The 15,152-nt window shown below is 38.9% G+C and overlaps 2 protein-coding genes across 3 annotated transcripts; both read right to left on the reverse strand.

The window, feature by feature from the left end:
* Window positions 1-3,147: 3,147 nt before the first annotated feature.
* LOC122016019 (U-box domain-containing protein 15-like) lies at window positions 3,148-5,526 on the reverse strand. Its single transcript, XM_042573148.1, has 4 exons — window positions 5,188-5,526; window positions 5,000-5,116; window positions 4,480-4,905; window positions 3,148-4,391 (listed from the first exon to the last, which is right to left on the reverse strand). The coding sequence occupies exons 1-4, from the start codon at window positions 5,524-5,526 to the stop codon at window positions 3,321-3,323; spliced, it is 1,953 nt and encodes a 650-aa protein (XP_042429082.1). The 3' UTR covers window positions 3,148-3,320.
* On the reverse strand, window positions 5,409-14,834 carry LOC122016020. Of its 2 annotated transcripts, none has more exons than XM_042573149.1 (12): window positions 14,608-14,834; window positions 14,313-14,356; window positions 13,917-13,997; window positions 12,069-12,176; window positions 10,714-10,805; window positions 9,377-9,451; window positions 9,068-9,137; window positions 7,962-8,063; window positions 6,305-6,416; window positions 6,139-6,201; window positions 5,918-6,005; window positions 5,409-5,749 (listed from the first exon to the last, which is right to left on the reverse strand). In XM_042573149.1, the coding sequence occupies exons 1-12, from the start codon at window positions 14,768-14,770 to the stop codon at window positions 5,548-5,550; spliced, it is 1,200 nt and encodes a 399-aa protein (XP_042429083.1). In that variant the 5' UTR covers window positions 14,771-14,834; the 3' UTR covers window positions 5,409-5,547. The 2 variants fall into 2 exon arrangements, with proteins under 2 accessions (XP_042429083.1, XP_042429084.1); XM_042573150.1 differs by having other exon boundaries at window positions 5,468-5,739; window positions 14,608-14,833.
* Window positions 14,835-15,152: the final 318 nt, after the last annotated feature.

A 15,152-nucleotide genomic window follows, 5' to 3' on the forward strand; every position in this document is an offset into this window, starting at 1 on the left:
TAGGAGTTTCATCTCCGAACCTCGTTACATCGACGAGTTGAGGTTTGCTATTCTCCGTTGTCGTTTCTATTGTTTATTTCCGCTGCGCTAACCTTGATTTGTAGAAAGAAACGAACGATTTCGGGCGGCTATTCACACCCCCCCTCTCTAGCCGCGACCATCGATCCTAACATTATTGTGGTATTGTCAAACATCAAAAAGGGGGAGATTGTTGGTGCAACATCTCTCAGGTCAAGGTTGACCTGGTTGACCAAGCTTGAGTCTTGGTTTGGGTTTCGATGTTTGGCAATACAAGGTTGATTGAAGAAGAGTCAAGTAGGTCAAGGATTGACCGGATACTTGACTGGAAAGTCCTAACTGGGATGTTAGGCGAAAAGAGAACTCCTGGTGAGTGAAACCAGGCAAAAGAGAAGTCCTAGTGAGTGAAGCTAAGCAGATTGGAAGTCCTGGTGAGTGAAGCCAGGCATGATGAAGAAAAGTCCAAGTAGGTCAAAGGGATTGATCGGATACTTGGCACAAAGAAAAGTCCAAGTAGGTCAAAGGGATTGACTGGATACTTGGCATGAGGAAGAAAAGTCCAAGTAGGTCAAAGGGATTGACCGGACACTTGGTGAGGGAGTCCTAGCAGGTCAAGGAAGTGACTAGATGCTAGGCATGACATACCAACAGGTTAAGGTTGACCAAATGTTGGTTTGGGAGGCTTGGGACTTGGTTTTGGGTAAAAACCAAGAGTTGGATCAATCAGTGGATCGATCAGTGGATTGATCAGTGGATCGATCAGTGGATCGATCCAGGCAGTTTACCAGCGCACAGAAAGCCTTTGGATCGATCCAGAGGTCCCAATCGATCAGTGGATCGATTGGGACGCTGCTGCTTCGCGCGATAAGCTCTGGATCGATCCGCGGATCGATCCAGACATTTTTCCAGAGCACAGAGGCGCTCTGGATCGATCCGTGGATCGATCCAAAGCCTCCCCGATCGATTGGGAGCATTCCAATCGATCGGGATTCGACCGTTAGCGTCGATTTAAGCCGCAGGCGTTCATTTCCTTGCGCATTGCTTCCACGACAAACCTCAGATCTTCACCAGCGACTCCACAGAGCTCTCCATGCCAGTTCTTGGAGGTTCTTCCAAGTCAAGAGGCGGATCTATTGCAAGAGGAAGAAAGCTAGGGTTAGGGTTTTCTTGTACTCATTGTAAGCTTTGTGCTTGTATTTTGTATCTTTTCCCCTTCTTCTTGTAGTGTGAACTTGTAGGGCATCTCCGCCTTCGGTAGTTACCGAAAAGGAGGGTTTTATTAGTGGAGGGTGCGTGAGTAGGTGTGGATCCTTGGACTAGTCACCTCTTATGAGGTGAATACCAAGTAAACCAACCTTGTTAGCGTTGTGTGGTTTGTTTCTTGTATTTCCGCTTCACATCCTTGAAGAAACAAGCAACGACGAACACCTAGCACGCGACGAGCTATTCACCCCCCTCTAGCTACTTTTCGGTCCCAACAGAATGATCTAGTGAGGACAAGCCAAGTAGGGTTGTAGGCATTGATCCAACTTAGATCCATTTTGAAAGTCTAACTTGAGACTATGACAAGATCCTGGTCTTGATAAGACAGGATCTAAGTCATAATTTTATTTATTTTATTCATGTGCTAACTCTATTTTACATGGTATCTTTGTTATTTGGACTAACATATTTTGTAGGAGCTAAAATATAAAAGTTAGCCTTGGATGAACAGTGCTCAAGGCACCTCAGATCTACGAGAAGGTGTCTCAGAACTGAATGAAGGCGCCTTGAATAGGGTGGAGGCGTCCTCCCATGGATAAACTTCAGGAATAAAAGTTCGCTGAGGGAAGGCACTTTAGAGGTGTCTGGAGGCGCTTCAGAGCATATTAGAGGCGCCTCGGAGCTGATAGAAGCACCCTCACGTGAATAACGACGTAAGTTTGTGGATCAGATAAGTGTTATTAAAGGCATCCTAGATCCTTGGAAGCGCCTCCAATACTGTTTAAAAGAGGGTTTTGAGCAGAGTCTTAACTACATATTTACTATGCAATTCCTCGACCATCCAGCTTCTTCGACTTCATACTGCTACGTCGCGTTGTTGCCTTACTGCTAGACGACTACATCCGACCGCCACCGACAAACCGACACCAACACACGAGCACATCCATTTTGACATCTTCGTGTTGGTAACGAATCTATTATTGTGCATGCTTATTATTATTATATTTGCATAGGAAAGTGTAGGGTGTTACACTTGTTCTCGTATTTTGTATTTGAGATTTGAATTTAGTAGATTACCTATCGAAAAAGTCCAAAGGACTTACGTATTTGAGTAGGAGTCGTTGAACGCTCCAAATCAAGTAAATCATATATCTTGTCTCATTATTTTGTGTTTAACTATTTTTTCGCTGTACACTTGGTTTAAAAATTAGAAAAAAAAAATATTTTTAAAATCACATGATTCAGCTCCTCCCTATCTCTATGCATTCATCTAGTTCTCTTTATTATATACATACCCTCAAATATTAATTTGATACGCCAAATTTAGAGCAATTAATTTTTTTATCATAGAAAGTTTTAAAATCACTTTTTAAAAAATAAAATTCTTTTTTTTTTTCACAGAAATCTATCGTATCATCATACTGTAGCAAGCGATTTAGCTAGCGAAAGCGAACTAATGAAGGGACAAAATAGCTATCAGGCAAGTGATTTGGATATTTTTAAAACTGTCTATGCGATTTAGGTAATAGGAAACTTAAAATACATTATTCAATAATTTACCGAATTTATAATGTTTTTTCACATGAAGTTTTCATTCCATAAGGTCCACGATGTTTCAAAGAATTTCATCATGTGCTCTGATATTAAATTTAGTACATCCAAATACATTTTAAAGTGCAATGAAAAACGTTTTAGATATTATCAAATTCTTCTTGATTTATCTTTTTCACAGTAAGCCGACCGTGAGACCCTTAAGTGTTAGATTCCATGTTTTTACAATTTTACGACCATAGATAATATCAAACTCGGAATGCAAAATAGTAATATACTAACAATACTTCAAAAGCTTAAACAGAATATAAGTTTTTTTTTAACAATTCATTTTTCGGAACCAAAAGGTACACGAACGAAGTACGGGGACACCTAACTAGATGGACACTGTCTGAAAATTCCAAAAATGGACACAAAATGGATTGCTTACCAATTTAGCATCCCACGGCACTGAGAAAGACGATTTAAAGCACAGATGTATCCAATTTTTTTTATTTTTTTTTTTTTTTTGCGCAACTTAGAACAAGTAAATCGACAACTTGGCGCAATTAACTCTTCAGCCTCGCTAAGCTTCTTGGCAACTGGCACTGACGCATGAGCTGCAGAAGGGTCTTGGCCTTTCTCTGCGCTCTGTTGGTTCCGCTTCTCTCTATCTCACAGATATGCTCGAATGCTCCAAATTGCATCAAGGTCGAAGTGAAGGAAGCGTCGTGCGAGCCCAACTCGAGCAGTACCGCGACCGCGCATTCCTTTGTCTTCGAGGTGCCCTCCTTGATCAATCGCACGAGTTTCTCGATGAACGAATGCTTCTCTATCGCGCCGCGACCTTCAGGACGAGATGCGAGGAGAAGAAAAATGGAGAGGGCTTCGTCCTCCATGCCGAGGTTCCTGTCGTCCAGCAGTGTATGTAATGGTTTAACTATTCCGGCGTTGATGGCTCTGACTTTGTTTTTGCTGTTCAGAAGCAAGTTAAAGAGCGCAGTGGCAGCATCTTTCTTCCCTCTGATGGTGCCATTCTGTAGCAGGTCTACCAACGGAGGGATGCCATTCGTGCTTCCTATCAACTCTTTGTTCTCGTCGAGCATTGACAGACTGAACAAGGTTGCGGCCGAGTTCTCTTTCCCCCCGACCGTGCCATTCTTCAGAATCTCAATTATCAGCGGAATCGCGTCTTCTTTGGCTATGAGTCTCTTGTTCAACTCGTCGATGGACAAGTTCAGCAGGGCCGTGACCGTGTGCTCTTTCAACTTAGAATCGGGGTAATTTAGAAGGCTGACTAGAGCAGGTATTCCGTCATGCTTGGCGATCGCAACTCGGTTTTCGGGATTCTCTCTCGACAGCGAACGGATCTTCTTCACCGCCTTGCGCTGCACATCGAGATGAATGCTGGACAATTGCTCGACCAGGGTCGGGATATCTTCCTTGCCATCTAACGAATCGGAGTCTTCGATCTGTTCGCGCTTCAACAGCTCGATCTTATTCTTCTCGCACCAATTGTGGATCACGTTTCGAAGAGCGTAGTTTGGCGCTAGTGAAAGGTGAGCTAAGATTTGCCTGGACTTGGGACATGTCCGATGGCCCGCATCGAGCCATTTCTGTATGCTTCGTCGTTCGTATGTCTACGAGAACAATTCAACGCAAGTTTTTTTTTTTAATCAGCGAATTAGGTGTTTGATTCAGGTTACATCGAGAATGGCGTAGAAATACCTGTCCTGATGCGACTATGACGGGATCCACCATGATCTCCAAAGTAACAGGACAGAGGAAATCATTGGGGATCATCAAGGAAGGGCACTTCTCGAGGTATTTAGGCAAGGCGACATCGTCCAGGCCATTGCTATCTTCGATCCCGGCAATTTGCTTAAACTTGCCGAGCATATCGACGATTTGTCGAGCGCTTTCACCGCTCTGGCCGCCTCTTTCTTTGATGAGTTTCTTGATGGCCATCGTTTCCGCCCTCAAATCTGGGAGGGTCTGCAGCTCCAAATTCTTGGCGAGCCTTTCGAGTATGGCACCATCGGCATTCCGATCTTGATTCTGGGAGAGTAACACCATCAGATCCATGGCAAGCTCCATATCTTGTGTGTCTGTTCTCCTCTTGGCTCTCTTCAATTGCAAGCTCAATAGCTCAACCTGTACAAGATAAAATTAATTAAGAATCAAAAGTTGGGAGTTTTTGTCACAAAGATGGAGAAATAGAGAAAGGAACAGGACGAGCAAACCCTACTTGCTCCTTCACTTCATCCGTAATGCCAAGCTGTTCATACGGCATGCCGTCCAGCGACTCCTTGATTTTTTCGTAAACCATATGAAATCTCCCCATCACAGCCTCGCTCTCCAACGCCTACCAGCGAAGACGAATTAAACCATGAAAAGGAGGGAACAAGTGGGAATTAGGGCAAGCAATGACCGCACCAGATAGATCTTGCTGCCGTCGTGGCAGCAACGGAGCAGCTTCCGAGCGGCAGTGAAGGCCTTGTGGAGACAACATAGCCGATGGTACGCCGCGTCAGGGATCGGATCTTGGAGCTCCTTGATCTCCTCTAACATCGGGACGACCAGCTTCATCCAGCGCACCAGGCTGAAGCACTCCTTCCGATGCATCCGGCGGTAGTCTCCGAAGGAGGAGACGGAGTGGATCGTCTCCAGTAGCTCCAGGATCAGGTCGTCCACGTCGTCCTCTCTCGGACCCGCGGCCTCCTCGTCGAGGACTCTTCCTCCTTGATCGACCCCGGCGACTGGGGTCTTCTCCATAGCGGAAGGATGGCTGATGAATCAGGAGGAGGCGCGACGAATCAAGGCCAGGGGAGGGAGGATGAAGGGGGAGAAGAAGATTAACCCGACGCATGGTTTCTGAGAAATTCGCGGGGAGACGATGGAAGCAGAGGAACGGCCACAAATTTGTTCCATTTTGCCGCTATAAATAGCGCGGTCATGGAGGTTGATTGATCGTCCGTGCCTCCATAGCTTGACACCCCTAAGTCAGAAATATAACTCTACGGCGTCAATAAATTAAAATCACACTCAGCAAACACCTTTAGCAAATTACTGATAACGAACAAGTTTAAGGACAAATATGTTCTATACTTCTATAAACAGAAAATCCGATCTTGGGACGAGATTAAAAAAAAAAAACTAATCGTACGAGTACAACGGTTCCTGTGACGCCAAGAAAGTTTGTATGGCTACATTTTTATGTTGGTTGCTTCTGAATGCCACTCTACGCCCATGACCTAAAATTGGAGTCAATGTCAATTACTAACTTGGCACATGATATCATAGTAAAATAAATTTTGAAGCGTGTGAAATTCGATTGATTACCAAAAAAAAAAATGGAATAACTGTTTTAGTTAAGAGATTAATCACCTGGTAAGATCCATTCGAAGTCAAAGTCCAACAACTTCTGAATACTCTTCAGCTGCAAGCTCACTGCCAAGTCAAACATCGGTTGAATTGACTTACTAAAGTATTAAGGTACTTGATCCGTATTGGAGCACACTAATTATCATTTGTTTAGCTGCTTTTATACTACCTGATTGCTGGTTATATATCACGGAGATTGAAAGATCAGATCCTTCTGATCTGAAGAGATGGTCCCCAGTAAACATGACCTTCAGTGGTTTATAGTGTAAACAAACTGAACCCTGGCATGCAAAAGAAATCAAAGTAGGTGCAAATTTGGACGTTGATTTTCACAATATGAATTCACAAAGCAGAATGTTTAGTATAATTTCCAGTTCTGCATAAGTCAAAAACCACTCAAATTAAGTGTTCATTTCAAAACAGGTATAAAAACCACAATATAAATTCACAATGTGGCTCAAATAGAGTGCAATGATGAAAATACATGATCGGCCACAAATCGTTGATCATGATCAGCCAGTACAACTCTAATGATTAATTCTCTTAAATGCAAAAGTTTACTTCCACTGATCAAACAAAAGACCACGTTAGCTAGTTTTTGACTTTGAAAAGCTATTTGTAATGGTGATATCCTATATAAACGGAAGTGGAGTGAAAAGGGAGAACAAGCATGTATATAAACACCAAGATTTGGGGGAATATGTTAGTAAAAATGCAGTCAAATGGAAGCTCCTTTTGGCCAAATTTTAAATCCTTAGCTAACAACTACAATTATGATTCAATTGAGAAGTCTTACCCTCTAGATGATCTCCTTTTGGAGCTACATTGGACCATGGCTAATAAGGCTTGAGTTCTATTAGTTGTGCTACATTATTATTAAGTGGCTAAATCACCTCCAAGAGCTTAGATAAAGGTCAAGACTTTGATTAATTCCTTAAAGCTTTTCAGTATCTTTTTCTCGCCCTTATGATTTCATTTCATCTCTAGGGAGATTGCAAATATCATGTATACATTCACTTGACTTTCTAATGTTGTCTCATTTTATTCAAATTTAATTTATTAGCATTTAACTTTGTTTTCTCTTTTACAAGTGGACTAAACTAGAGAGCTAAATTAGACTGGTCAGACCTTGTAGATTGTTCTTCAGAAATGGGATATGTATTAGTCCCTTGTTGGAAAGTCGCCAATACAGAATGAAAATTACCTATCTATATCATTGCCTACACTAGTAACCAATCAATCATCTTTTGATTGGTATTTTGAATATTAGCGAGCAAAGCTTGCACTGACATATAAAAGAAACCCCATTAACAAGTTGTTCATGATGATACAAATAAAAGAATTCGTTATATTTCTCACAAAAAAAAACTTTTTTCAACATTCAAAGAAAATGAGTGCTCTACAAATCTACTCTCAATAATTTCTAAAAGATTGAACAAAGAAAATGAAATGGTTTGCAAAATGCATGATAAAGGAAACAAATGCTAACTGCTTTACTACCATATATGTATCAGAAAGCAGCAAAATGATCCATAACTGTCATTGATTTCCTAGCATCACTCTGCACAAACATTGACTAAACCATAATTACATGACCCAGTCTGAGAAATGAACATTAATTTGGTAGATATGAAGTGGATGAGATAAAGCACCTAAAAACCATCCAGTGTTGTAACTTGTCAAATCTTATGAACCAACTAGGCTACGGTAGCATGGCTACCACAAGAACAGACAAAGTTTTCAATTGCATTCCATTTGCATGCCCTAGAAATTTGAGTAATTGTAAATTAGACTCTAGATGTCATGTATGTTGAATGAGGTCTTACTTCAGTATGGCCTGGAGTATATATGAGCTCAAAATCAGTTCCAATGCTCCAAGGGCCTTCCCCATCAAGTTTAATTTCAACATGAGTTGTGGAAAACTCTACCTGATAAAGTTCCAGAATAAGATTAGTCATAGATCCCGAAATCCTAAAACAACACAAGACATTTTGAATTAAACTTCCAATACTGAAAAGCTGAGTAGCCATAGATGCAACATGTTTGGAAATGCTGATATAATTCACACTGAAGTGATGAATTGAGTTAGCTTCTTGCATACAACTTATTAGCTAGTGACTTTATATAGACGGCATGTTTTTTGCAATTTAGGTCTATTTCCATTAGTCATTACAACCTTGAGAGGAGACAAAACGGAGATATTATCATAATTTGACTACTAGTTCCAAATAGTTCTTTATGATCCATGTGCAACATGCTTTTTTTATTTTGCAAACTTCTGAAGAATGTCACTGATTGGCATGGACAAAATACATAAAAAATGAGCACCCCTGATATGTACATAAATCTCTTAACAGAATCTGTTATTGCTATATGCTGCGGTTCTTACATGGTTGATGGACTGTTTCAATTAGTTTGTCATTTCTATATGATGCATTGTGAACAATAAAAACATATGGAACTGTAAATTGAAAATCTATTTCCAACAGAGTAATTTTCCTCAAATGTATACGTAAGATGTTCGCATTGCAACAAAGCAACCTAGCACTGAATGGCTACTTTGCTTCTGTCAAAGGAGTTGGGATGAATTAGCTCAACAATCATTTTCCTTCCCTTCACATGACATGATAGAAATAACACAAAAAATCTCTCATGATTGTTATCCTTCTCTGCAAGGATTTAGAAGTGGCTGATGGCAAAGGACACTCCTGGTACACAGATGTGGCAGGATTCCTATTTATTAAAGGAACTTCAATACCCCTATCATCCCTGTTTTATTTGTGTTATCCGTGATATACGACTAAGCAGCATTGGATTAAAGCTACTTCTATACATTTCCAATATTAATTTAATTTTGTGGTGGACAATACACTACTGTGATATCAATTAAATGAAGTAAACACCTAATATGACTTCAAAAAGAAGTACTTACATCTCCTGAGTGGAGAATTCTTTCACATCTCAACCTCTTACTCCATTTCTCATGGTCCCCTATGTCATCTCTGTAAAATAGAAAAAAGGTGTAGCAATGCTTGTCCAAAAAAATACTACTAAATATAAACAAAATCTAAGACCAACAGGTCAGGAGCTTCATAAATGACCATGCAAAATGTAACAACATAAGGGGTGATCCAACCCAATGATATCCACAAATGGGCCTAGAGGCCCTGGCATCAACTGAACAAGTGAAGATCAATTTCATGCCTCATCAACAATGCTGACTACAAGATTTCTAACATACTTGTGAGTCAAAAACATGTAGCGTGCCCCTCCAAGATTCTCTATATTTTTTGCTAATCTCTCTGTAAACCTTGGGCTGCAAAGTAGACATATCTCCAGGTTAGTGTAATGTTCAGACAAGCTGAAAGCTTCTTAAGTAATTTCCCACTCTCTATGTGTGTACTTCAGCAAAATAATGAATTGGTGAAGAATAGGAAATAGAAGGGTGAATCAAATCACTACAATAGCCATGTAAGATGTAACTAAAAGGAATAACTAACTTATTGAACTCAACTTAAAACACAAAACCATGTAGCATACTATAATATGACAATTTCAGTTCTATCTGCTGTCAAGACCTTTTACAAAAAAAAATTAGTTGATTTTAGATCCAATTTAAGAAACATCAATAAAATTCTCGCTTCTAGTTATATAATTTGTGACCTATGCTAGAAAGATTCAAAGCTTAGTTTCAAACACCAATTAGATCCTCACAAACGGGACAATAAATGGGCTGGTACTAGTAAAACCAGTATCTGATAATTAGTTAAGTGTGATTTTTGAGCTAAAGGAAAATGAGAGGATGAATCATGTTGTTGTAAGCTTGACATAAAAAATGCATCAACCCACAAAATAGCATACAACAACAACTAAACCCACAGAATAGCATAGTATATAAAAATGTTAAGATCATATATTTTTGTTAAATAGTGGAATATCCACTAGAAAATTATTTTGGTATTCATATAGGGCAACGTATGAAAACAAGTTGCATAGATTTAAAGAGTGCTGGTTGTGCTGACATAAGTGACGCAGGGAAGACTTTTTGAAGAACTTACAGCAGATTCAACACCTGAACATTATCTAGTACTTTCATTCACAAAAACTGGAATCTTTTAAAACCATTAAAGTATGGCTAATGTTGTTGGACTGAACTATTCCCTTAAAGCTTAGTTTAACTTGGAATTGCAGGATCAGTTATCACCTTGGAGCTTGGATATTTGTATTGACTTGTTGGGCTTATAAGAGGTTTAAATATAGATTGTTAGGAAAGATGACCATTTCAGCCTATAATTGAGGAACACTCATTAGGAATCAGCATTAAATAATTATGGAATGAAACCATCAAGTTATTTAGCTCATCCTCCTCTCCCTATATTGTATGTAAATCTTAGGCACCCTCATCTCAAGTTGTACTAATATCTTCTTCTTCCACATACTAGTTCCACGTGTAGTAGCAGTTTTCATTTCCTGCTGCACGTAAATACTCAGTCATTATTGGAAGAATGATCATTCCTCGAGTACACTATATACTGCTGCAGCACCAATTTTGATTATTCTGCATTGGAATCTAACTACCTGTCAACAAGTATATTCCCTTCAGGATGAGTGATCAAGTATGAAGTTGCTCCATAAGATCTCTCAGAATGATAGCCACAATGATAAACACCCTGAAAGAATGTCTTTATCATCAGATGAATTGAAACTTGCGAGAATTGATTAAGAATTGTAGGTAAGAGACACTGATGAGAAATTGGGAAAAACATAGTGACTTCTGTCCTAAAGATTTATGCTATGTCTTTCTATTTGAATGTTGTGAAGGAAATCAAAGGTATCCATATCGTTGAATATTGAATTGTGTAGAATGCTGATTGCATTCACATGGCAAAGTGTACCCTTCTAAATTCTAGTAGTATATTTGAAATGTACGTTTCTGAAAAATAAAACATAAAACAAGATGGTTCGCCTTTCAATTTGAGTGTCATGAATAAAAACTACCCGTAATATATGATAAATATAAGACCATGATTCCACATAGATATAGACACTATAGACCACAAACTAGAAACTAACCATTATAAAATTTCATAAAGTGCAATAGCATCCCAATTATGTGACACTTAATTGACATTATAGATGAAAATATCAAAATAGTTTGAATTTGATAAATGAATTTTGTAAGGTTTTCACAGAAGCTATTAGGATACTATCCTTTATCTGTGTAGAAAAATATAGGTATCCTGTGTATTAAATAATAAAGAATTACAACTTTCTGATAAATCTTCAACACTTACTATGAAACTCCAAGTATGGACTCTATGCAGAAGAGAAACATAATTTTCTTCATATTTTTGGATTTAAGTTGGTGGAATTCTATTTCCAACCCTTTACTTTTAATCCTTTGAGGTCTTTCTCCTCATATTGAATTCCTCCTATCATATTGTTTATATTGTCTTTTAGTCTAAAACATTCAGCATTCAACTTTTAATGCTAGAATTCTCCTTAAATTTTTGTAGCATTTGGAAGTAATAAATACACGCACAATTGTACTTCAGCGCCTTTAATAAAATGAAAATTTTAGCTTCTTCATCCAAGGAAGAAGGATGAAGCCCCAATACAAATATTTGCCATGACATGATTTTGTTTATTTATTTGAGATCTCTCAGAAAGATAGATAATATATGTAACTATATGATTGGATAAAAATAGAACTGTGAATCTTGATATCTGAATGCTGAATTGATTTTGATTGTAGTAGTTTATTATGGTGAAGCACAAAACACTTTGAATTTTAAAACATGATCTTTTTGAATAAGGATATAACAAAAGAGAAATGCATTCCATATTTTACAATTGGAACCATATTCATATATATATCAGCCTAGGAACAATTAGAGAATGAATCTATGAGAAGAATCAAAGGAGCAATATACTGGGAGTTTCTCTGCATCTATGGGAAGAGGAAACATCTTATGAACTTCAATAATCTTCTTAGTAGGCTTCTCTGTATGTATGGAGTTTGTTGGACAACAAATTAGTGCCTGAAAATTGATTAAATGGATGAAGTTAGAGAACCATCAAACAATATAACAACACAAACGGTATATAATTATTTAAATAGTGATTGTTTGTACCTGAGTTCATTACTGTATTTCTATCTTGTGACTAACCTGTTATGGCTCTTGGATATGGATCACGTAATGGGACGATTTTCCGACTGATCGGTGGAATCAATCTTTGTCTTCTTGGTTTTACAACCTTGACGGCCTATGGTGGTAGGGCTAATTTGAGGCTTGTTGGGATTAGAGAATCTCTCGATCTAGGGGGTTTGGTTTCTTTTTTGTAAACTCAATCGTAATCTTTATTGCATTGTTCCAGCCATTTAAATACAACTACTGACGTTCCTTCCCAACAAAGGAAGAAAACAAACATTGAATAAGAAAAGTTTTATTCTTATTAAAAATAAAAAATACTAGACTTAATCCTACTGAAAATAAAAGATACACAACTTAAATAAAAATCAATTAGTATAGCTGAATCAATTCTCTTGATACGCACCCTTCTTTCTAAATCTGTCATGTGTCTCTTATATTTGATGGGCTCCAGATTCTCTTTTGTTGCATGGGCTTGTCCACGATCCATAACATAACTATTGCTTGTTTTGTGATAAATGACTTGTGCATTTAATTAAAATTGATAATTGAGTTTGATTAACTCTATTAATATCTTCAAATTGAAGAGTCATTGCAATTGCATTTGTACAGTTAATTGAGATATTGAGTTTGATTAATTTTGTTCTATGTTGTAGAATCAATGTAAAAAAGTGTAGGTGGGCAATATGTGGCCAGGTCAGTGCATTTTACATCAAGTATTTGACAGGCGCATAATACATCAATGTATGCATATTTGGTAATTTTAAAAAAATGTCTCAACATTGCTAATGCTACTATTTAGAAGCAATTAGGTGAAGTTCTAATAGATGATAAAATTAAGAAAATTTGCTAAAACAATGTGGACATGGTAAAAAACAATGAATAGACTCACAAGTTACACAAGTTGAACCAATAAGAGTTGAAGGCATTAAAGGAAGGGAGACAAAAAAACAAAGTAATTGAAAGTGATCTAAAAAGTGTATTATTGAGGAAATGAGTACAATAGTTGATACCGGTGATAGGTATTGAATGAATATGTGCATCGAGTGCCTTAATGGGTACAAATTTCATGGATCCCTGTCATCCCCATGTCTAATACAGCTACGTTATCTGCACTAGAAAAGATCATATATCATTTAAATATTTTATACTCCTCTAAGAGATCCAAGGTATAGCATTAGGACTCCCAAAACTCCTTTCGTACTTGGTGTTTTGATCAAACCTCCATGTGGCCAAATCTGAGCTCAAGGTTGACCACAATTTCATGAAGTTAATCCAAAAGCTCCAAGAGATCAATTACAATTATTGGAGGCTGTCTTAGCTTCAGGAGACCAGTGGCAGCTCTAGAAGTTCAATACCAACAACGATGACCAATGAAAATTCCAGGTGGCTAATCCCAACTCCCAACTCCATGAGAGCAGCCCCACTAGTTCAAAGGGAGATTCCACCAGACCAAATGGTGTTTCGGTAGTCTATAGGCCAACACTTGTTCCATATCGACTTACCATTCAAGCTCAATTCCGACACTGATAAGATATTCTCGAGAGACGAAGCTGATACGATTCTCAAAACTCCATCACTGACAAAGCTATATTCGAAAACCCCTAAAGTTTACATGAGAACCGTTACCTGTAAAGCCATGACTTTTTCCTCTTCACTGATTGGTTGTTTGGTGACAGCTGACATTGCCCCTACCCGTGTGAACATTTCCTGCAGTCAATAAAGCCACGCAAAGATCACAGACATCAGATGCCACCGAATTAGTCATAGTTTAAAATTTTTTACTTTGCCAAACAGCACAGGTGGAATTTGTCGTCCCACCCGCCGCCGTCCCACACCAGTACTAGCACCGGCATCAGCACCGCGGGCCACCGCAATCCCGCAGGGACCTCCGCGGGGTTGCGGAGGCACCGCGACCCTGTAGTTTTTTTAATTATTTTTTTAATATTTAAATTTAAAAAATTATTTTTATGATATGGTATCGAATCGTTCGAAATTTCAAACCAAATTATTTCGGTGGCTCACCGGCGCCATCCAGCGGCAAGTATCGCAATCGATACACAGTTGATCTACAGGGAAATAACCAAATATGCGATTGAGTTACCAACCGAGAACAGTAAACCAAGTAAAAGGGATATACCTACGGAGAAGTTGATCTACGGATAAATAATCAAATATGTGATTGAGTTATCAAGCAAGTAAGAACAAGTGAACCAAGCAAAACAGATATACCTATGAAGAAATCGATCCACGGAGAAATAACCAAATATGCGATGTGAGTTACCAACCAAGAACAGTGAAACAAGTAAAAGAGATTTACCTACGAAGAAGTCTCCCTCTACGTTCTGTGACCGCCTCTGACGATCGCCGCCTACGGAAACAACGCTCGAAGAAAAGCGGCGGCGGCGGCAAACTGGGGTAGAACGGAACGGAGATGGAAGCCGATAGACTGGGCAAAGGAAGCAATCGCGAAGAGCCGCCATCGCACCCTTCCGAGTTACGCCGCCTTCGTCCCCTAGGCCGAGTGGCCGACGAATACTCTAAATACAACTGAACAGTAAACCACGAGTTTTTTTTTTTTTTTTTTTTTTTTTTTGGTGGGGAAAAAAAATAGCAAGTTCAGTTCGGAGTATTGGGACCGCATTAAATTGAAATTCAAATGCAAATTAAATATTTATTGCAAACTAACTCCGGGGAACCCAGAAGTCTGAGATGCGGACGGAGTCGCGCACGAGAATTAAACACTCAAGTTCCCAATTCAGCAATCGAGTACAGAGTCGCAAAACAACTTGAAAACATCCTCCAAGCATCAATCACAAACAACCCTCAACTCACACGCCAAAAGCACCGTACAGAGTAGCAAAA

Source organism: Zingiber officinale, chromosome 8B, assembly GCF_018446385.1.
Source record: "Zingiber officinale cultivar Zhangliang chromosome 8B, Zo_v1.1, whole genome shotgun sequence".
NCBI classification, from domain to species: Eukaryota; Viridiplantae; Streptophyta; class Magnoliopsida; order Zingiberales; family Zingiberaceae; genus Zingiber; species Zingiber officinale.